The 25,148-nt window shown below is 35.4% G+C and overlaps 1 protein-coding gene across 3 annotated transcripts in view; it reads left to right on the top strand.

The window, feature by feature from the left end:
• The first annotated feature begins 397 nt into the window (after window positions 1–397).
• LOC145680687 (uncharacterized) overlaps window positions 398–25,148 on the top strand; it is a 56,941-nt gene continuing 32,190 nt past the window's right edge. For 2 of the 3 annotated variants that reach the window (XR_014130661.1, XM_081751579.1), the window contains exons 1-3: window positions 399–678; window positions 11,825–12,007; window positions 24,683–24,927. Coding sequence is in view for 2 of the 3 variants with exons in the window: in XM_081751579.1 (XP_081607705.1) it covers window positions 502–678; window positions 11,825–12,007; window positions 24,683–24,927 (605 nt within the window). In the remaining variant the exon portion in view is untranslated. Of the gene's footprint in view, window positions 679–11,824; window positions 12,008–24,682; window positions 24,928–25,148 lie in introns of all 3 variants that reach the window. The other variant, XM_081751578.1, reaches the window with a different exon arrangement.

The following is a 25,148-nucleotide window of genomic DNA, read 5'->3' as shown; positions in this document are numbered from 1 at the left end:
GGGGCCAAAGCGAGAGCAGGCGCGTCATCGGCGGAGGTTATAGTGTAACCGTATAAGTTTGCGTAAAAGAAATGCTAAATTAGCGTTTTACTTTGCGATAATCAGGAAACATTTAGGATTTCTTGTTTCAAGCCTTGCGTTGTATTGCAGTCCGCGAAATTTTGTAAAGACAGGTGCTGAATGGGCACCTAGTCATTTTGTATTAGTCTTCACAAAATTCTGGCTATATTAACGAAAAGCAAAACTGCAATATGTCAAGCGCAATTCCTATTATCGGAAATTTTACGTTGCCGTGATTCACCTCGTTATGGAATATGCCTATTGGAGTAGTTGACGGGACAAACAACGGGAGGGAACAATCTGAAAATGAAATTACAAATGTGCGGCGCTATGCAGATAGTTGACAATAAAACACGATCACAGTGCGTTACGTTCGTGTTTTGGCATGAAGTAATGTTTGTGTTTATTTGAGAATAAGAAAGTATACAATACTATGTTGAAATGAATTTCCTAAGGAATAAACCTCAACGAAATATTCCTTCGATATCGTTGGGAGATGATTACCAAGAATTATGTAGACTGTGTTTGAAACACGCTACAATGAAATTGTATATTTTTGATGATGAAGATACGAAACATGATGTTCAACAGTTACTTCAAGCTTGTCTTTGCATAACAGTAAGAGAATTTGTGGTGTTGTATTGAGTTTGTGCATTCCGAAGAGTAATTGCATGTTATGATTACCATATATGGGAGGAATATTTTACGGGTGCAAGCGAATATTGTAGTTAAGCCATAATTCCCAGTTTTGGATTACTAATCAGTCTCTTGGTTCCTTCCAGTTCTACGATTTCAAATGTGCCATATACTTTGTGAATTTTTAACAAATAACTTAAAACTATCATTGTTCTATAGGCTAAAATGTTCCGGTAGTTATATTAGGCAAATGGGCCAGTCTAGAGATTGCTTTTGGGCAGAATAGTCGGACTAGAGTAGAGGGCTCAGAATTTGCGAAATGTTAAAAAGCGTTGCCACTCGAATATAATAAGGGGGTGCACTTTTAGCATACGGATCCATAGATTGTAAAATGTACAGAAAAATTTGAGCAAGTCTATAATTTATCCACTTCATGTCGAAAACAAGAGCCCAACCAACCCGTGCGGAGCTTCTAACCCGTTCCTACTACTGCTACTTATATTACGTATCCGTATAGTAAAACTGCACGGTAAGGGGTTCACTCGAGCAGATGGTTCTACCAATTAGAAAATTTAGGATGGCATTTAGTACCTCCCTCAACTTGTTTCATGGCTCCAGAACCGAGTACCTTGTTTTTGGCTAAATTATGATATAGGTAGAAGTACAAGGGCCCTGGGGGCTTCTATTGTTCTGCCAAAATGTCTTGAGCCGTGACAAAAATGCAAACTATAGCTCACAGTCTTGCACACCCACGCGTTGAGCCAATAAGAGTTCAGCTGTTGCTAATCGAGAGAAAGGAAGTGGAATTCCTCCAGCCGATAGCAGCACTTGCAACGGAAGACTAGGGATCAAGTCAATGTGGCATGTCTATAACTCCCTTCGCTAGCTGTCCCTAGCTTAGCTATATTTTGTAAAGTAAGTAACACACTGTAAATCTTATATGTGCAAGATTGGAGGAGATACTAAATACCGGTATCGGACGAAAATTTATAGGTAAAATACGATGTGAAACGTTCGGATTACAATTTAATCAGTAGGTCCACGTCTCATGTAGCCTCTCTGCTGAAAGGGACGCTAAACTAAAATCAACTCATATTTTCGTGAAGGAATGAGAGTGTAAATATAAGTAATTACTGTCAGTGCACAGCATATTGAAATGAATTTTAGTTATAATGAAAGTATTGTATGCGTAAGTGTGCTTTTCAACTATCGTCGTTCATTCATATAGCCTCGTCGCTTATGCACCTGCTCTCTACAAATGGAGCCGTTCGGGCCCCCTTCCTGCACTACTGCCCTATCTCATATAGCATTCGTGCTTTTTAGTGGTCACCTAGCACAATTTGGTTCGTGTTTTGTGCACTGTAGTTTTTATGCCGTACGTCCGCGCTGTATTTATACTGAACCCTCTTGAAGTCAATCTGAAAGTAGTAATGAAGCTCCTCATTTCGTGCATGCTCTGCTAAAAGAAATACAAAACTCTTAATATTTTCCATAACTAGAAGCTCTGCTTTCTATATAATTGTTCTATATAAATTTAATTTAAAGTTCTAACCTAACCTGTAAATGTGAAGAGTGTGTCAAAATTTGATACAACCGTCTGCTCGAGTAAAAGCATAATAAGGTGATGTAATGTTAATTTTTTAGATGGGTATGCGCTTCATCCCTTGTTACACACACACAAACACAGACACCCCCCCCCACACACATATATATATATATATATATAGCGAGAGAGACTTTCAAAACAACACCGACAACGTTTGGGAGGTGATTCCTGACTCCAAGATAAAATATAAAGTATAGACCAACCTGGGTGCACAAATGCTTCCTTTCGAAGTTATAGGCTGCCGAAAACATGAAAATATGAACTTTAAAGGTCAATAGCTCCAAAACTATGGAACCTACCATAGTCGGTTCAAGGCTTCACGTAGGAACTAGTATATGCCCTATCCAAATATACATGTTTCAGAATACTGCGATACTTCCTTAACAATGTTTATAGAGGTAGTTGGTGAGTACTTCAAATTATATGCCCGTAGACAAAATCCCTCTATAAAAAATGTTTCGTAAATACCGCAGGATTCTGAAACATGTATATTTTGGATACGGCACATACTAGTTACTAAGTGAAGTCTTGACCCTACTACGGTAGGTTGAACTGTTTAGAAGCTATGAACTTTTAAAGTTCATTTTTTCATGTTTTCGACAGCTATTACTTCGAAAGGAAGCATTTGTGCACCCAGGTTGGTCTATACTTTTTGTCTTATCTTGGTGTCAGGAGGGGCCGCGGTGGCTCAGTGGTAGAGCGTTCACCTCTGGTGCTTGGGGTCCCGGGTTCGATCCCAGCCCCCGCCAAGTGAACTTTGTGGTGGACAAACACCGTGTGCGTGGGTTTTCTCGGGGTTCTCCCGTTTCCTCCCACTTTCTTCATTCCACCATTTCATCCATTACTCATTATCACCGTCTCCTTTAGTCTAACCGGCATAACCGTGGGACGTAAAACTCAAAGATTTCATTTTTCATTTTTTGGTGTCAGGAATCACCTCCCAAATGTTGTTGTGTTGTTTTCAATTATATTATATTAGGAGTACCTTAGACTATAAGTACCTTTATTATGAACACAAAGTTATACCTATAAATAAGCATAGGCAGAAGTACGGATAAACGAGAGTTTACTGTATATCCATCATAAATCGGTTGGCAATGAATGAATAATGCATAGAGTGGTTAAGCATAACATACAAGAACAATACTGGCTCTTACGTACCACTTAAACAGTTTGTTCCACAAAAAGTTTGGATATTTGATCACACAACTGCGGAGTGATAGTATGACACCGACCCGTTGCTGTTGTAAGCTCATTGGGACTAAGCTTTCGTAAAATGTTGTTGAAAGGTACCCATGTCTTGTCGTCTCTTGAAATTTTGAATGAAGTTCGTGGTCCTGGGGGTTCGTAAAAATGCACTTTCACTCGTCATGTTCGATACTCACATCTTTAACAATTTCAATGTACCACTTTTGTTCATAAATACATGCAACTGTGTCACCTGTTTGAAGGCAGTGCAAGGACGCTTTTCTCACATTTATTTCCTGAAAGTCAGTAGAAACTGAAGTGCGAAAGCATCTAACTTTGGCGTCACTGAGAGGTACAAATTTATGGTATGAACGTGTTTTACGAGCAGGCAAACAAGTAGCAAGAAAATCTCCCTCGCAGTTCAGCTTCACGGTTGACTACTTCCTCACTCTTGACATAAATGTACTTTATACCAGAAATGTTTTTTACACAATGGAATGTGATGTAGGCAACTGTATTGGTGAAGAATGTCATAAATGTGTATATGGGCCGATAGCAAGATGCATTACGTCCCTTAGTGACTTCAGTGAAGAGAAGAGGAATCTTCTGCTAATGTGAACAAGCAGTGGCATTGCAAACATATGCAACTACCATGAAGTAAAATTTTCTCGAAAGTACCATCATCTTTTTGGTAATTTGTGTTGCAACCCTCTTAAAATCCATTAAAAAAAAAAAAAAAAAAAAAAAAAAAAAAAAAAAAAAAAAAACTCCATAGGACACACTTGATGATTTTGATCTTGAAGCGGAGTGGCACCTCTTGTCCTATGGAGATAAAATTTGATCATTACGTATCATCTGTAAACTCCTTTTGGTTACTATTCGCTTTGTTGACCCTCCTATCCCATCAGAAGCATTTTTTCCATGACAGGAAGCAAAGAGGTACCACTCCGCTTCAAGACCAAAATCATCTTTGTGATTACACAAATTGATGAAATTTTTCCTGTTCTTATAGTGACTTGCAGCCCCATCCGTGAAGTATATATGTGTCACGGACGGAACATGTGACTTAACATCTGCAATCAGATGACTTTGGAAGGTGTGGACTGCTGTGGTGGTATGTTCTAAATAAATCACTGATAATACAAAGACTTCTAGATTTTAAATCACCTCCATCACTTGGTTTATAATAGTAAACAAATGAGTGAAGTGTTGCCTGTTTGTTCACCCAATGAAAACTTTGAATCTCGTCTTGAATAACGAATGAGAAGTTCTCTGAAAAATCAGCTAAAACAATGCATTCAGAGTGTGAAAGACATCTTTTTTTTGTCTGCAAGAAAACTAGATTGTACTTTGGACACAGTGGTGTGACTTGAGATTTCTGAGTTTTGCTGCAAGGTCCTCAAGAAAGTCTTCTTTTGGTTTAACTATGGTGATCATCTCAGCACGATCTGTTGTTATCCACTGCTTGTAAATAATATTACCAGGAAGGTTGTATTTTAACTCGTCTTGAAATAGTTGTTGAAGTAGATTTTCAGAATCTGGGCACTGGATGCAGTTATCCATCATACATTGTTCATTGTTGAGATCGCAGGTCAACATTTCAAGCAAATCTTTATAGTCCACATTTAATTTAGCTCCGTCGATCATTAACTTCACATTCTGATGATGTACGCATACACATACAGAATGTGTTCCTGGTATACCAGCAAATACACACCACTTGGGTCTCAGTTCACAGAATTTTGATCTTTTAATTTTACAATCTGAGTTCGTCTCCTTAAAGTGTAAGTACAACTCGTTCAAGGTACCTAGTAGTAACTGCTTCTGCTTGTGAACTTTAACGCCATTAATTCGGACAGATACATAGTCTTTTTTGCCAGGAAGGATCCTACTGTTTTCTTCACTTATATAAAAAGCAACAACTTTTTTCACAGTACTTTCATCAATAGTTTTACTGCTACTTCTTTTACATACATCAGGCAGTATTCCTTGAGTTTTCGTAAGTTCCCTAGCCAGTTTAACTAAACGTTCTGAAACATTAAATTCAGCACACACCATTTTTTCTTGACCAAGATTCGGGTAGTAAGCTTATTATTTTCACTTGTTCTCCTTTCTCAGCAACAGTGCATTTCTGTTTCAATTTTTCGATGAGCACTTCATATTCTTCGGCCAGCCACACTGAATGCATATTGTCTGTCGGTGATTCATCAGCAACTGAACTATCAAAAGAAACTTCAAGACTTCTTTTCAATCCTGTACTCAATTGTTCTAACTTTTTGCGCATTGCTTTTGGTCTCTGTTCAACACTTAACTTCCTTATTTTCGAAACAGGTGACACGTCTAATTTTGAACACGTTGCATTCTAAACTTCACTATTGTCTGATGGAAGGACAAAATCAGGTTAATTCCTGATTCAACATTATTGTTTTCGATTTTGCTTTTTTCTTGCACAACAAAGATTTTTGTGTAGCATGTAGCACATAATAATTCCAGGAATCAGATCTACATAATTCTTGTTCTTTAGTAAATGTGCACTCGACATTTCTGAAAGTCCTTTGGTTATAAGTTTTTTTTTTTTTTTTTTTTTTTTTTTTTTTAAATGGATTTTAAGAGGGTTGCAACACGAATTACCAAAAAGATGATGGTACTTTCGAGAAAACTTTACTTCATGGTAGTTGCATATGTTTGCAATGCCACTGCTTGTTCACATTAGCAGAAGATTCCTGTTCTCTTCACTGAAGTCACTAAGGGACGTAATGCATCTTGCTATCGGCCCATACACACATTTATGACATTCTTCACCAATACAGTTGCCTACATCACATTCCATTTTCTTCACTAATTTGATGCAGTATTGACACAGATCTGCAGAAACACAACCGTCTTCTTGCGCTGTAAGCATCTGAGTGAAGCACCAGTAGTGAATTCCTATCTGATGCATATCTGAACACGATTGTGCATGTTGGAACAAGCACTCTGCTGAATTGTGTTTTCAGTACATTTGTTCTGTTTGCTTATTAACAGGATAAAACTTGTTCTTGTATGTTGTGCTTAACCACTCTATGCATTATTCATCCATTGCCAAACGATTTATGATGGATATACAGTAAACTCTCGTTTATCCGTACTTCTGCCTATGCTTATTTATAGGTATAACTTTGTGTTCATAATAAAGGTACTTATAGTCTAATCTGAAACTCCTAATTTTTGGTATAGAATAATATCATGTAGACCTGTTATGGGGAGGAATTGTATATTTTTATTAGGTCCCCCACCAGAGATATATACCTGTGAAATATGCACTTTTTTCACTTTTCTGAATTTTTGATAATTTCTAGGGAAAAAAGGAGACATGTCTAAGAATTGAAACTTAATGAGTGATAAGAACCATATCAGACCTCTTTATTCAGTAAAGCTCAACTTCCTGACCCCTTCCCTTCTTAAAAAAAAAAAAAAAAAAAAAAAAAAAAAAAAGTGCCAAAGTTGGAATTTTTAACGTCAATCACCTACTTTTTCAAATTTTAATTTTACCCATTCATAATTTATGAATGACAACTAGTATACACTCTTAAAGTGTAGAACTTACTGAACATTTTGGTTTTACATCGATAGGGTAATTAGGGGCTGAGATATTTCAGATTCTGTAACCCCTTACAACACCACAAAACGGCACATCTTCGAAAACAAATATGGCTGTCACTCGAAACCAAAAGCCAATAAAATTAAAATCATTCTAATTTTGAACTAACGACATGTTAAGGTAACAGCACACAAAAGATCAGAATTTTTAAAAATTGTCGAGCAACATGCATTGGACCACTTGTTACGGATTTACCCAGATGTAAATTCTAACAATAACAATTTAATTATAATAATAATAAATCAGTCAAGAAGGTGTGAAAAAGCCTTTGCAGATCAGCTATCCTAAGAGAAGTTTTTCTTCATTCATATCATACAAATGTCGGAATGGTACTTTATAGGCCCGAAGTAGTCTCATTTCAAATGCATTTAACGAAAGACGTTATCTTTCTGATATCTTCGTCATCAAGCCGGAGATGGCATAACAACCTTTATAATGTGAAATAAATAAATAAACTTACGTCTTTCTCTGAATTAGTGGCTGCCAAAATAACATTTCTCTTCGCTATTTCTCGATATGTCTTTGCTTTTACATTTTCGTCAACGGAATTTACACAGCTATTGTTTCTTTTCCTTTTTAACCAATTTTGTAACACCTTCTTAAACATCTTACAAATTGCGAAGCAACTCTAAATCGTTAACCTATACTACTAAGCAAATATTATCGAAGTGATCGCTGTACTGAATTGATCAAGGATTGCTGTGACATGCTCATATGCTGCAAGTCTTTCCTGACTTTTGTTTTGTACCCTCTTCTATTAACGAATTTTCATCTGAACAAAAACGAAACAACAAAGAAAAATGTACTTTTGCCCCGACCTTTTTTTGCTTGTGTGTGTGTGTGGGGGGGGTTAAAACCATTTTTAAAAATAAATTTGCTATGTAGAAAAAGTTCACTTGGCCTTAAATGTCCTTAATTAACAATGAGGTTATGAAGAGCGGACCTTCCTCCATGTAACGGACGGGTCGTCGTCGAGGAGGGTATGGAGCTGAGAAAGTGGCTTATTTTTCCATGCTTCATCCGCATGTACTTGAATATCGCTAGAGAACTCGCGGGTGGTTGGTGGGAGTCTTGCGAAATGGCTGGTCCGTGGACGTCTTCCTCCATCTGGGGAGGACGTCAGCCATCTCGACCTGCTGTTGTGTGCCCAGTTTTGTGTTATCCGGTATCCGAGTTTTTGAAAATATCCTTAAAAAATAAAAAAATCAAAACATAGGAAAGTAAATAAAAACTCAAAAAGATAAAGTCCCCACCTTTTTTTGTTTTGTGTTTTTTTTTCTTTCCTGTTTGATAAGTTTTTTTTTAAAAGTTCCAATTCTTTTTTCCGGGGCCACATGTTTCTGTCGACGGAAATGGTTTTGTTTCATCTATATTCTCCTTGACTGCGTCGGCCCAACGCTGATCCTACGGTGAGGGCGTGCTTATGGGATAGCCAGGGGAGTAGCGTAAGTTCTACTCACAAGCACCCCGGTGTGAAGTTGCGTATTCTATTTATCAATGTGTCTTTAAAATCAATGGGTACTAAAAAATCTTCAAAATTGGGTCCGGGCTGGACTTTTTACTTTTCATCAAAAAATTCATTGCATTATTAATCAGATTATCTCTTTCTGGATGGAATTTATTCTTGAAGGAATATATAAGAAAATAAATGGATAACAAGTTCACGCGTTCAGGAGTGTACCAGGTGATTGTGAATGTATAGACACTTCTTGAAGCGAACGCTAGTGAAGCTGCTATTCAACTTCGTTGTTGGGATTTGTATGTCTGTCCGTCGGTTTGTTCCACGGTAATCTCGTAAAATTTATCCGATTTTGAAGGAACTTGGCGTATGCCTTTCTCCTACTTGCAGAAATAACCCTATTATTCGGGGTAACAATCCGTCAAGAATAAGGGCTGTAAAATCTACCCTAAAACCAAGTTTACATATGTATGCTGGATACAACGTTTCTATATTAACCACGTAAAAATTTTTCGGTTGTGGCAAAACTTGTATAGCATTGGTATGTATATTTTCTGTATAGCATTGGAAATATTTTCACATCTTTGGTTAAAATCTGCCAAGGATAAATCACTTTCAATTTAGAAAAATATGTTCTACGACAATTTTCGTAAAAACAATGTGATTTTGCCGTAATATGTCGTACATTTTCTTTGAGGCTTCCCAACAACCCCATCTGCAGTAAGTTAAAATCATTAAAGATTAAGGTATTAGATTTACCTTTCTAGCGCACCCTTCCTTCCCTTTTTAAAGTAAGAGTTGTATGGTAACTTATATAAAACCCATCCGGTTTTGATACAATATTGTCTTTGACTCTTTTCCGTAATCCACTGTGCTTAGTCAGTGGACGGTGAATTTATATCCCTAATGGTTTGGATTAGTCTCCGCGTCCGATTAAAATAATAATAATAATAATAATAATAATAATAATAATAATAATAATAATAATAATAACTTTCCTAGAATATGGTATATGCTTTTTGAGGCTTCACAATCATTTCTGACACTACTTGGATTAAAAAACAATTGAAAATGAGAGTGTATCTTCTCTCCTCAACCTTCAGATATTTAAAAAAAAAAAAAAAAAGTTGATTTTAACGCATGAATTTGTTTGGTATATATATTGGTGTTTACATAATTCCGAGTCTTGCAGTTGAAAATCAATAAAATATGAAGACTCACTTAACCCCTCACCCCGCGAAGATTAAAATAAAAACTCGATAATAACTTCTGTAAAGTAAATAATTTTGTCGAATATGGTCGAACTTTTTCTGAGAAATTCCTTGCGTGCAGTTGAAATGGGTCAATAATAAGAGAACGCGTTCCTCGTTATTTTATGTAGCATATTGTTCTGAATATTAAATACACTCAGATTTTCATAGAACACTATATGTGTGTGTGTTTTGTCGGAGATTATATACTTATTTCTGTAGTTTGAGTTGAAGTTAATGAAAGGTAAGATCGCTCGCTTCAACAATGAACAGCATCACTAGTATTGGATATAGAACTTGGATGTATATTGTCTACCAAACATTTATTTATGAGCAGAGCTTGAAAAATCCTCGCCAACTAAAACTCTACTAGCCAGACCATTTTGCCGTCACAGTGTTTATACAAATAAACAAAAATCACTTTGCGACATAGTAAACATATCAGTACATTTTTTTATTTTGTTTATTGGTATGTCTCTTACAAATATTCTTGAATTCACGTTTTTGATTCATCGAACTTTACTCGCCAAATGTTAGAAAAAAAGTGGTAGAGCGTTTACTTCTGGCAGCACAAAGAGTCTGTTCGATCTTAAGTTATGTAAGTTAGTAGCGGACAGCATCGTGTTCTTGGGATTACATAGGGAGTTTTTTTTCTTCATTTTCTTTCATACACTCCTATCATTATTCACGTGTCTGTTTCCTTCAGTGTACACAAATATATCCGCAGAACGCGCTAACGCGCACACATTGCTGTTAACCGTAATGAACAACTGTATATATGACACAAATTTTGTTAAATATGGCATTGCTTGTCGTATACAGTTGGAAAAAGGAAAAATCGTAGTTTTATTCTGTGCTTAGAGCATTTGAATATGCTCCGATCACATGATTTAGTTTGAAGTTTATTTTAATTTTATGCGAGCGCAACTAAATGGCACGTAGGACTTGATTTTTTTTTATAATGTTTTATTGGGCCATGAGATTGCATAACATGTTTTAGCCTATACCATTAGAAAGAGAAAGACACGCTCTTTCTAAAGCCATTCAGCCTTGGTAGCAGCAATCATGACATTGATTCAGAAAATGAAAGTAACTGTAAGTGACGTTTCTAGGCTAAGTCCTAGTATATTTATGTAAATATTTCAAGTCCAAGGGTACATTTGCAGAACCCACAGCCGCAGAATCTAGGAACTGAATCATTCTGGGCAGAGGTTACTATTAAAATAAATGAGTATGCCACACGATATAAAGTAGGAATCCAAATGCGTAAACGATAAATAAATGGTGTCCCACTACCAAAAAGACTTGATTCGGGGATATTTCTCATTTGAATTCTGGCGGACAAGAAATCCCACCCTTCAGTTCTACTGGTCCATCAGAAAATCAGTCTCCACTTCCTTTTTGTGTTGTTAGGCCATTTAACTAATGTTATGCTTTGTAAAGGAAATGTATTTTCTATAAAGAATAAACCATTTTAATCTGCAAAAAACTAAGTGTTGATTCTGTTGATTCTGTGCATGCAAGGAATGCGAAAAAAATATGGCAATGGGTTAAGTATTTTATTTCACTTCAAAGCACTTAAATAGAGTTCAGAACATAGAAGAAATCCATGATTAACGGACGAAACAGAAGAATTGAAGGCTCGCTGTAGAAAACAATGTAAGTGCCAAACACAAAAGTTACTGTAACAGTAGAAACAAGAGATAATGAATTGTGCCTAAGTGTCAAAATAATTGAAAATACTATTGCTTAGAACTACAGCCTAGCATATAACTAAGTATGAAAATCTAAGGCATAAATGTATTTAAAAAAAATAAAATAAGTGAGACAATTTCAAGGTGGCACTTACATTGTTTTCTACAGCGAGTCTTCAATTATGTTTTTAACAAAATATTGGTTAACTAGTGTTGTTTCAACATTATTTGTTGTTATTATCACTACCTTATTTTATTTTTCATCATGTTTTTTTTCTTTCTTATTTTCAGATCTCTGAGGATGACAAATTTCCTCGGTATTTATGTCATACTTGTTTGGAGAAACTTGTAAATTTTTATGAATTCAAAGAATACTGTCAAGAATCCGAAAATGTTTTGAAGTCTCATATAAGGCTCTTAGAAGAAAATGCCAAAAATGGTGAACGCTGCAACATTAAAACGGTTGTTATGCGGGTGAGTATTTGCTTAATGTACTTTTTCGTGTATGTTTAATGTCCCACGATTGTGCACAGTGGCTAAGGAAGCCAGTGATTACAAGATGGAGAATAATAATAGAATGACGAGTGGGAGAAACAGGAGAATCCTGAGAAAACCCACGCACGTGGTGTTTGTCCACCACAACGCCCACTTAGCGGGAGCTACTACTTGTAGTTCTTGAATGTGTATATATCTATTCAACGAAAATAATATAGGCCTATTATGATTGAGAACTAATTTTTCTTTCCTTTTTTTATTATTTTTATTTTTAAAATTATTTAAGTATTCCTAATGGAAGTAACGGTATAAAAATAGTAATTCTTGGCTGCTCGTACGTAGTACGTTTGAATAACAAGGAAATCAGAATTCACTACGAGATTGACAATCAGAACTCCAAAGCTTATACTAATTTGCAAAGTGAGGAAGATATGAGTTGCGCATTCATGGTACCATTACGAAGAAAAACTAATTTAATATTTATCTGTGCCATGGTTCCTCTGCTAGGTGGTACGAACGTCTTCCGTAAAGCTGTATGAAAATATTCTTTTGTTTGAGGTAAAAAATGTGAAGTGTGGCCGAGTCGAAGACCCAGCATAAGAACTTTTTCGGCATCTTTCATCTGGCAAAACAAAAACCTATTACTTAACGTTATTTTATTTTTTTAAATTGTATATTTTAGTAAACAATCCATTCAGTAGATTAAAAGAATAGTTGATTTTTCAATATATATATATATATATATATATATATATATATATATATATATACACCCTCCATTCCAAAAGAAACCGAACTTTTGAAAACAAATAGTACCACTAGTGCCATCTGTTGTAATATTTTACCGGTAGATGGCGTAGTCCCTTATTGACAACTGGTATAAATGTCATGACATTTGGATGCATGGCAACAAAGTTATTGCGTTTCAACTGTCAGTGTGTTGTGTACATCGGTCGGAAAATGAGTTTCAAACAACGAGCTGCAATTGAGTTTTGTGTTAAACTGGGTAAAACTTTTAGTGAAACGCACCAAATGCTACAAAATGCATATGGTGATGAGTGTCTATCCCGTACGCAAGTTTACGAGTGGTTCAGGCGATTCAAATCGGGTAGAGACGCTGGATGATGACGAAAGATCAGGCCGTCCCAGAACCGGATTATCGGAAGAAAACATCGAAAAAGTGCGTGAATTCATCAAACATAACAAAAAATCGTCGGTGAAAGTTATTGAAATGGAATTAGGCATTCCTCAAACAACCGCATTTTGGCCGAAGTTTTGGGCCTTAAGAAGGTTAATTCGCGGTTTGTACCACACAAACTCACCGAAGACCAAAAAGTTGATCGAATTGCGCATTGCAAAGACATCGTTAAAAGTGCTCGGCAGGATCGAAACTTCTTGAAATCGATTGTAACTGGTGACGAGACGTGGTGTTTTGAATATGAACCCGAAACAAAGCGGCAAAGTACTGAATGGAGAGCGCCGGATGAAGGAACACCCATAAAAAGTCGCTTGGTGAAGTCAAAAGTTAAGGTGATGCTGATTTGTTTTTACGATTCAAAAGGAATTATCCACAAAGAATTTGTTCAGCCCGGCCAGACAGTCACTGGAGAGTTTTACTTGGGCGTCATGAAGCGTTTGCTGGCAAGAATTCGTCGTATTCGGCCCGAATATCGCGAAATCGGCAGTTGGACTCTTTTGGACGATAATGCACCATCACATCGTTCGCGACTTGTAACTGAATTTTTGGTCAAAAAATCACATTATTCGGTTGCATCATCCGCCCTATTCACCAGATCTCGCTCCGTGCGATTTCTATCTGTTCCCGAAACTGCATTTGGCGATGAAAGGAAAGTGGCACGCATCGATTGATGCCATTGAGAAGGCGACGACCGCCGTCCTAAAGACCATTCCAATAAAGGACATGGAGAAGTCGTTTGACAACTTGTTGGAGCGTGCAAATATGTGTATCGATGCAGAAGGGGAATACATTGATTAATAAAAATGATTTGTTCCAAAATGTACATTGCTTTTTTGTTTTTTTTAAAACGTTCGGTTTCTTTTGGAATGGAGGGTGTATATATATCTTGCATTTGGAAATGTATAATTCAGTTACTTGGTCAATAAGTGTGTAGTATTGGCCTTGGGAAAAAGAAATCATGCTTTTCCAGGGTAACTTTTGTCTTCTGGTACATTAATATTTTCTGTATTAGATATGGTTGTATGCCAGTGAAAAAGTTGAGAACCTCAGGTCCTATGCGAAACTTTCTGCGTATTTGTTGTCCGAAAACGGCACATGTATCTTGTTGCCTTCTTAATTAAAAATGTATAATCGTAAGTACCGTTTTGCTCCAAATTGTACCTCTTAAATGAACATTTATTTATTTATTTATTTTAAAGAAAACATAAGTTTACCAGAATTATTTTAAATTAGCTTTGTTTAGTTTTTTTTGGATGAAGAGTTTTGAATAGCTTTGGCAACATCATTCATCAATGCTTCGTAAAATGTAGAAGGTTGTATTTTTTTAGACCAGGGTAGACATAGCTAAATGCAGTTGTGTCAGTTACAAATTAATTCTGCTCAATTTATAAATGGTTTAATAATCAATGCAAATAAATTTGCTATAATAAGCATTCTATCTATTGCGAAGAAATAGATATTGCTGTAGATAATGAAAATAGTGTTTTGACAGAAGTTGAAAAGGTTAATAGCACTTCCTTTGGAGATTGTGACAAAGGGAACTGAGAAGAGAAAGTGGAACCGGGAACTAGTTAGTAAGGAAGAAATGTGAGCAAGAAATAAAAGTACGAATAGGAGTGACAAAAGAGGCTTTTAGAAAGAAGAAAAGTGTATTTGTGGGCTATTACATAAAGAGCTACAGAAAGACTCACAGCATATTTGTGTCGTGCGATATATTGCACTGTAGAAGACAGAAACGTGAACATTATGAAATACTTGTAAAAGCTGAATAGATGCGTTCTGAATGTGAGCATGGAGAATAATAGAGAAGGTTAATCTGATAAGAAGACAAGAAAGCGTTAATAACTATTAAGGCAGTACGAACCTAGTTAAAACGAGGAAAGAACCGGTAATGTTATTTAGGAAGAAAGTGTTTTATTATAATATATATGATAGAAACTATGGTAGAATGCAGGCCCACTTTTACAAAGCCCTGGACGCAATATCCGTGCAAGGAAAAAGGAAACCAAATAGAAAACTGTCTTTATATATATATATATATAAGAAAAAATGTGAAATATGCGTTCCTTATTGTGAATTTACCCCTGTCCTAACAGTGCACAACATACTCGTGTTAGCAGTGGGAGCGACAGATGATACGTCTTGGTTCTGTGTGAAGCCAGATTGTGGGGAGCTTGACCGCACCGCTGATGAGTGTATAATTTGTCATTTTAGGATACTTAATCGACTCGCCACTCTTTCCCCTCCCAAACTTCCTACTTTCACCTTCTGTTTTCATAGGAGAGTGGACATGATGCAAAATTATATATATATATTTATTTATCGCTACAATATAACCTGTATTACGTGAACAATACAGTTGTTAAATTAAAAAATGAAATAACATGTAATTACTGATTGCTGTTTTACGAGATATTAGGTACATACAGGCTAAAGACTTCGAAATCACTTCTAAATAGAATTGGTATGTCATGTTCTTATTGTCTGTTGTTATTACTAGTTGTGCTTCTCCCCCTTCTCCAAAAGGCTTTGGTTCTTCTGTAAATTGCTTGCACGCTAGTGCGTCTCTTGGCGTCAGATGGGCAGTAGAGCTAGCGACAACTATTAATCTGAGTGAACTATTGGATATTAGCGTGACTCACAAACTGACGCATCTTGCATAATATTTTTGCCTAGATGTGTATGCAACCTGTAATTCTTAAATGTTTTGAACTTTGCATAGAAGTTACTCACAGATTAATATGTTTTTGCTTAAAAATTAGCAGGATTCGTACAAACTGAATTTCAGGGAAATTGAAGGTGGTCAGGGAATATCGGGAAACCTGTTGAAAGCCAGAGAAAAGTCACTGGAAGATCTGAAGTTTCTTCTAACGTTTTTGTTTTGATAAATGGATATAATACTTAAAAATGACAGAACTATCTTGAACGTAAAGCCTTTATGAATCGTTGATGTGATGAATCGGTGGACTGGAATATATGTAACCTACTACGTCACTTGCACTACTTGATCAGTGACTCTCTAGTTCGTCGAGGAAAAGTTTACTGAGATCACAGGATGCACAAAATTTCCGTTGCTGAAATTTATAGATACAGGTCTATCAAGTGTTGACGTGATAAAAGCAGAAAATGTTATGGTGAACAAAAATGTCGACTTTGGATTTGTTGCCTAATGTTTCCTCGCACAAATAGGAACAAAGGCCAAGGAACAGCAGAAACTAGAATTTTTATGAAGCCGCTGGATCCTAAAGTCTATGATTACCAAAATTCGACATTGCAGACCTTTCTTTAGAGTACCTTAAAAGCTCTGAGTATGATCTGAAGATTTGTCTTCGTTAGCTCGTAGGGTAACTTAATATTCGCCTAGTCAATAAAAGGTCCTCTCTTCTTGTAGACATACTATATATATATATATATATATATATATATATATATATATATATGCGTATGTATGTCTGACATTAGATATGCATGCTGAAGACTCGAGAAAAGAATAAATCTCTTTATATAGTCTAAATAGCTGAACTTGACGAGTTCTAACAAATTAGAACTTGACGCTGCTTACAAGTTTCTTGGTGGCCCTGAAGAATATAAACATTTATGGAAGATAATGAAAATTGTACTGTCATTCTCGCATGGAAATTTAACGGTCGAAACAGGATTTTTTGTCAATAAATCGCTTTTAATGAAAATTACAAATGAAAAAACTATTGAAGCAAAAAGATATATTCATAACTAGGTACAAGAAGTAGAAGGTGTTTAACACGTGCATATCACCAGGTTATGTTTTACGTGAAAGGCTCCAGAGACTCTACGAAGAATCTCACACGAACAGAAAGAAGAGATAAATGAGTTTAACAAAAGGAAAACTGAGAAGAGAATGTTGGATGGACAACTGAGAGACTTAAAGCAACAGACGATACATTTGAAACGGAAGGTGATGAAAAGAAGCTAGCCATTGATACCAAACTGAACGAGATCAAGAAGAAAAGGGCTTTTCTGACGTAAATTTCAGCAACTCCCTGGCGCGAATCTTTGTTTTTAATTATAGTTTGGTATTTTAATTCAAGTGAACTGCCATTTTTCTTTTTCTGTTCGAAAGAATTGGTCATATTTGTACGTATTTTAGATAGATATATGCAATCTTGTTTGTAGACAGTTGGGGAGTCTTTTCAGAAAACAAAACAAAAAAAAAAAAAAAAAAAAGGTGACATTGTGTATGAAAATAAAAGTTAAGTCAGTATTTAAAAAATTAGAAAAGAAATTGTCAAATTGATGAGTAAGAGTTGGTTGTAGGGAGGAAGAGGTTAACAAGAATTTCATGTAGTCATGGAGTCCGTGAAATTCTTTTGAAGAATCAAGATATTAAAAAAAAGAAAAAGAAAGAAAAAAAGAGTCAGAACCTGTGGGAACCTTTATAAAAGGATACGAGCTGAAAGGTTATGTCAGAAGAAGAGACTAGTAAACTAGTTCATTAAAGCGTTGCAATTTGTGGCAAGCCAGTGACAACAAAGTACTGAAATGTTGCCGTTGGTGATGAATTGATGATAATAAGAGGTAATTGATGATAATGATAATAAAACCTCTGAATAACGGGCACTGATGGGACATGATTATTTGTTCATTTGTGAAGAGAGGTGTCCGTTACAGAGAAGATACACAAATTTAGGGTACAGATTGTGTGATAATCTGTAAATATAAATATGAGCTAATATAAAAATACTGAACTCAGTGTTCAAATTACTGGGAGGATGAAGGGGAAAATCCCCCTGTAAAGAAACAGAAGTATCCCTGGGGAGATATATTCATATGCGCAGTGTAATAGAAAATATACTGCTTATGTGGCAATCTCCTTGTCACGTAGATACCATCTCTAAAAAATTCCTTAATACGCATACTGACCACCAAAAGTCAAAGTAACGCAACAAGAACTTACAGCTTCAAATTTAGCTCGCAGGCGTTGTGTGTGGTGGATCAGTAACAAAGATATTTTGAAGGAAAAACCTTTTCTGCCTGAAAAACATTGAAAAAAAAGTGTCCGTACCTGAAAGTGTCCGTAAAAGAAAAATCTGTACGTATTACGGTGTCCGTCAAGGAAGATTTCACCTTATTCTGATGGAACAACATGTTACTAGTATGAAAAGAATATCACAATGCAAGTCTGAAGATTAAGAGGGTCTGGGAATAGTACATGATCCGACGATATCAAGCCGCGTATTAGTGTATTTTGAATTAAAAATGCAGTATTTATTGGTTTCATAAATTTCAGGGGAAGAAAGAAAAATTAGAAACACGAAATTAACACAGAAACCCGGTTCGATGATACAGCGTATTTGTTTAAGCTTGTGGGCACGTCTATTTGGGTCGAATTTTACGATTACTTTTTAACTTAATTGTACCTACATCCGTTAAATTGGAGTATTTCGCCGATTTGAACGTAGTTTCTATACGTTACATTGACTAGTGGAGCACATGAAATACATATTTCAAGAAAAAAATATTTATTTTATTTTATGATTTTTAAATATGGTTATGTTGTTAATAATATATAGTTAAAAAGTTAACTTCAAACGTAAGTGTTCTTGACGAAAAGACTGGTTAGCTCTGGGAAATTCATTGTTAGTCAATATAGTAATTAATAACTTCGACTCATGCATTTTGGAGAATCCAAAGTTAAAGTATATCAGATATACTTTAATAAGTAAAGTATAAAGTAAATTTTAACGTTAAATTTACGGTGGAATTGGAAAAGAATTATTCTATTTATTTCTTGCGTCTTAATTTTTACAGGCTTCGAAAGAAATTCTAGTCAAAATTTTATAGAAAATGTATCTCTGGTAATTGCCATGTGCATAAAAAATCTGACATCCATGGAAGATTAAGGCGAACGTTTTGATCATGTTCGGTAGAGCGTACAGATTACTGACTTTAGCGGCTAATTTAAACGAAGAAATTGAATACATTACCAATTTAGGTCTTACTAATAGTTGCAGTAGGCTTACAATGGAAGATTGACAGCAAAAGACATACAATATTCTTGAAAGGTTAAAAAAGCGAAAAATTAAAACACAGGATAACCAAGTGGATAAATAAGCTTCTTTTCAGTTATTCTCCAAGACTGTCGTGTACACTACGAAAAATTGCAATGAAACATAATTTAAAAGTCAGCCTGGAACCACCTAGGAATTGGAAAAGTCTCTGAGCTAATACAAAAGCTATTTCGTGGTAAATACCCTTTGAATGGCATTTATGAGATATCGTGCTCATGCCAAGATATTTATATCGTTATAACTGAAATACTAACACTGGATTGAAGGTACACTTAAGAAAGTCACGAGAAGATCAAGAAGCTGTTTCGGGGTTGCATAAACATTTACAAAAACCTAAACATAGAGTGTATCTAGGATATCAAGGTTTTACATCGTGCGAAATCAGCTATTGAAAGTAACGTCTTTTTTAGGCTTTCATTAGAACAAAAAATCCAAAAATCAATACCGAGAAAGGGAATTTAGACAAGGAATGGGATACCATCATTACCAATTTCATTAACGAACTGTTTATTTTTGTAACATATATCTTTATTTCTCCGAGTTTTCTGCTTGATACAAATTTTGTTGTAAACACATAAGAGAAAAGTTCACAGAAGTAATCATTGATAATATTATTGATATAATTTCGTATATTTTATTACTCTGAAATTTCTTTTTATAAGTTATGGAACAATGAACTTCTCAGGGCTCCATAATGGTTGTGTGAAGGAGGCTGAAGACCGCGTTAAAGGTTGCACCAAGGAAATACTAATACTGGCATATATCTGCAAAATAAAAAATCTGTTAATTTCAAATAGGTGATACAGGGTGTCCAACATACAACGCAACCCGGAGTTTGGGATAGTAGAACTTTTGAACCTGAAGTGATATACGAATAAGGTTATACCTAAATGAAGCCTTGTTCATGCATATATTTTTAAACTAGGAAGCAACGATTGAAGTACACTAGGAACCCCACAGTGTTAGCAGATGTAACCGAAGGGTAAATCATTTTTTTTTTTTTTTTTTTGTTTTGTTTTGTTGCAAAACATGTAAATTGACTTATAACTCATACGTATGGATGAGGCCTCTGTAAGGGGAAACTAGGGAAATCGTAGTTTTCATAAATTAACACTCTGAATTGGCAACTTTGCTGGATGTTTTAGTACATCAAAAGGTGTGATAAGGATCTGTTTACATTATACAATTCCTGAAAACAATGAAAAACAAACTTTGAAATTATTATGATAAAACGTTTACTTATATGCACCCGGTAACACTGCTACTATCAGAAATGAGTTACCAGCTCTACAGTGGATGCTGGGAGTGCCCCCTGTTTTGATTCAAACACTGGTTCAAACGTTTCACCAGGTTGAAAGCAACTTTACGAAGATTAGAAGTGTTAATGTTCTGATTGGCACTGCGAATGCGTTTCCAGGTCTTGAATAGTTCGAGAGTTGTTCTTGTATACCTCTTGCTTTAAATAGCCACATAGAAATGAATAGTAGTGTTGCCGGATGCATGTAAGTAAAAATTTTATCATGATAATTTCAAAGTTTGTTTTTCATTGTTTTCAGGAATTGTATAATGTAGACAGATCCTTAACACACCTTTTGATGTACTAAAACATCAGCAGGATTGCCAATTCAGAGTGTTAACTTATGAAAACTACGATTTCCCTAGTTTCCCCTTACAGAGGCCTCATCCGATTAGTTATCGGTGGAAATGAAAAATCCTTTTTTCTGCTCCATATTTTGCAAGCTACTCCAACCAAGCAAACTGAAAATTAATGACAGAATATCCATGCGTATGAGTTATGAGTCAATTTACATGTTTTGCACAAAAAAAAAAAAAAAAAAAAAAAAAATTACACCTTCGGTTACATGTGGCAACACTGTGTGGTGCCTAGTGTACTTCAATCGTTGCTTCCTAGTTTAAAAATATATGCATGAACAAGGCTTCATTTTGGTATAACCATTGTTTGTGTATCACTTCAGGTTCAAAAGTTTTACTATCCCAAATTCCGGCTTGCATTGTATATTGGACACCCTGTACTTTACATAATTTTAAGGGGGAAAGAATAGTTTTGTTAAGCTTCCAGATAGTATTAATAATCAATACATTACTAATATTAATAATCAATACATTACTAATATTAATAATCATTACATTACTACGTGAGTTACGTTATTTCGTGTAGAAATTAATTTGTCCATTGATATTGAAGTTATAAGCTTGTGTGTTGCGTAACATGTATTTTATTGATCCTTGAAAAAGGATACTGGCTTATGTATCCGAAATATTGGAAAGGATTTCAGCTTGTATGAACAGAATTAAGTAAGCATTATTTTTTATCTTCCTATACGTTAGTTGCGTCAGTATTAAGAGCTGTAGTGGCATAATCGGTAAGGCGTGTTCCTCCCAACCAGACTGCTCGAGTTGGAATTCCCAATGGGACGGGATTTATTTCTTGTTCTACTTTCGTTCCAATGCGGCTCACTCAGTCTGTAAAAGGATACCTGGGAAGTAAAGGTGGGCGGAATACGAATATTGCTGTTTCGTAGACCTTCTTATCGCCTATGGGTCTTCTTGGCCTGTCCCTAAAGTTAGGCGTATCTAGAGTCATATATATATATATATATATATATATATATATATATAAAAGATTTTTAAAGGAAAACATAAACCGCCGTTTTATTTCTAAAACGTTTGTTTGAAAGATAAATGTGAAAAAAATATATCTGTGAAACAAATAGAAAACAGAATGGTGCTTAGAATGCGCTCAGGTTAGCTTCTAACGTATGTTTATACTATAGAGAGAAAATAACAATAAAATTTGAAGCCATATTTTTGTAATCAAAATAATGAAAAATGAATTGTTTAAAATATATTTTCATTTCAGTTTCAGTTATATTAACAATTTGGAATTCCTAAAATTAAAATAAAACAATATTGAAGAGTACGAACTCATTATTAATTTTACATACATACATATTTGACACTTTCAAAATTTATGTACACTGAAGAAAACAAGATCTCATTTTAATATCAAGGTATATATATTGAAATTCCTAAAACTTCAAATGAAAACACAATTCATTATTATTTCCAGATTAGCTTTTTAGAAATTGTATAACTAAAGTGAAAAGATACTATAATAAGGAACTTACCGTTATTCCTATATACATTTTCTAAAAATTATAAACTTTAAATACAACAAGTATGTAGAAACAAGAACTCATTGCTATCTCCGGATATATTTGTAGAAAGCATAAAATTCTAATAAAACTATTATAAACACAAGAACTTATTATCTGTTAAAATACCAGAATTACCGTTTGTCACAAAATTGTAAAGTTTTTGAAATAATTGAACTTTGAATTTATTGCTGGAAATCGCTAGAAGTATCAGCAGCTGACATTAATGAATTTATTTCACTATCATCATCATCGTCTTCATCACTTTCTTCGTCTTTATCGCTGTCACCTGTTTTCGCGACGATTGAAACTTCTTTTGAGGTACTTGGAACTCTTTCCTTAATTGGCTTAGAAGATAAACTTGTGCCAGCAACCAAAAATGGTTCTTCATTCTAAGTATTAAACTACCGAACTGTAATGCTCTGCGATTGGCTTTGTACGGGGTTTTCCCGATGTATCCAATACTCGATATGTATATCCCATATGCATAGAACGTTAAGCGAGGAGATTTCCCCGAAAAGCTTGAAGGAATAATGTGGGAATCTCCTGTTCTTCCGAACCTATGTTACGTTATATTATGCAATGTAAAATACTGTGAATGATATAGTTAGGACGCAATACTTTTTTACATGTCCAGAAAATCTTGGTGTTTAGGTTGAACTTTAATGTGAAGAAAAGGAAAGGAATTATAATGTTTAATTTTTTTAAAAATGTTTAAAAAACGTGAAAAAAATACCACATTTTTAATTGAGAAAATCTTCACAGTAAAAATAGACATTTTTTACAGCACTAGGCGTATCGTTATCTTTTACGTGAGAATTAAATTTTTGAGGTCTGAATATGATGGCAGACACGGAATATGCTCACTAATGATTGTTTAGCAAATAGTCCTCATCCCAAAGCAACATATCACTAATGATTCAGCTTCAGTATCCCACACACGGTTGGGCTACTTCGTTTCCTCATACTTGTCAGGCTCGCTTTCGATGCCTGTATTGCTAAGTTCAAATCCTTCTGGAAGTATAGTGCCTCGCATAAAATCCTAAGTAGTTGTTCGGATTTCATATCAGCAAAATATTTTGCGTAAGTCGGGAGAAAATCGTGAGAATTGAAAGATATGGATATTTCGTAACATTTAATTCCGTACTATGTATAGTGAATACCGTATCATTCATTCGGATAATAATATTAGTTGTAAGAGTGAGACATCGCTCGCAATGGAATTATTTGCACGGTGTATGAAAATCGAAAATCGAGTTTAGAAACATGAAGAAAAATTAAAACAAAAAGTTAGGCAAGAAAATGATGAATGATAACATGTGATGGTTTCGGCACTTTTGATCTTTTGGGCTCCTTAAACCATAGTTATTTCTTAGCACTTCATTCCAGCGAAAGCATTAATAAGAGTGAAGACATTTTTGATCTTAGATCAGGTATGTTAGAAGTAGTAAGAATGTGTTTTAAATATTGTTCTTTGCTATATAATAATGACACCGATAATCTAAAATTCCAAGACTTATGAAACTACAAGGGTCATCCAGAAAGTAAATTCTGTTGCTCAATTAAAGAAACAAAATGCAGTAGGACAAATCACTTTATTGTAGACTGAAGTACACGCCTTGAACTCAAGATAATTGCCATTTTTCTTGAGATACTTATCATAATGAAACACCATATTTTGTATCTATGGGAATAGCTCGTTTGACCTCATCCTCATCCCCGAAGCTCTGGGTAGTAAGAAAAACTTTAGTATAAAAAAAGAGATGATAATCAGAGGGATGAGCTATGAGTTACAGGGGGAGGAGGAAATTTCTCGGCCAAAGTCTGTAAAGAGTCGTTGCGTAGCAGCTTCCTTGTGGGGACGAGCAGTGCCGTAAATAAAAACATCACGATTTAAGACGCCACGTCGCTTGTTTTGGAGTCCGCATTTTTTTTTTTCTTGTCGATTTTCGCAACAAGTGTTGGCGCTGATAGTTTCGTTGCGCTTCATACATGGCTCGTGTTTCGATTTTCTTAACGATATCGCAACCCACAACGAATCATCTTCACTTGTCTTTTCTTACACTTACTTCTCTGCCGTGCCAAGAAGTCGAACTTAGAGCGCGCATGCGCGTTTTTGTGATTGCAGCGCAACTGCAGCATAAATTGCAAATGAAACTTACTTTCTGGATTTGCTTTGTAGTTTTAGAATTCTAATATTTCAGAGCGATAACACTAATCTCGTAATTTGCAGAATGAAGAGCAAAGAGATTTTGATGAGGAAGAAGTAATTTATGTCCAAGTCAATAGTGAGAACGATGTAGGTGAACTAGAAATCGTGCTGTCAGAAGACTCATCGCAACAAACTATTGTAAATGATCAGCCCGTTCATGCGGTTGAAGAAGCTGTTGCTGTGCCACAGATTGTGGATCCTGTGGAAGTTGTTGTAGTTGAAGAACGTCATGAAGAGATGGAAACTGTAGTGGAATGCGCTTCTAGGTGAGTAATGAAGTGAGTGTATATATTTGGGCAAAGGTTCACAAACGTCATCTATAAAATATCTCATACATAGCTGAATAGATTGGAATTCTCATTTGATTTCTATCAGTGCTTAACTATATACATATATGCTTTCTTCACCAGTTGAGTGGTTAGCACGTGTATCTTTGGTGCACCAGGTTCCGGGGTTCGATTTCCGATGGAGCAGCACTGAGCGTGTT

This window comes from Thermobia domestica, chromosome 3 (genome assembly GCF_964235325.1).
Source record: "Thermobia domestica chromosome 3, izTheDome1.hap1.1, whole genome shotgun sequence".
In the NCBI taxonomy this organism is placed as follows: Eukaryota; Metazoa; Arthropoda; class Insecta; order Zygentoma; family Lepismatidae; genus Thermobia; species Thermobia domestica.
The sequence above is the reverse complement of the archived record's forward strand: the minus strand, read 5'-3'. Positions and strand labels throughout refer to the sequence as shown.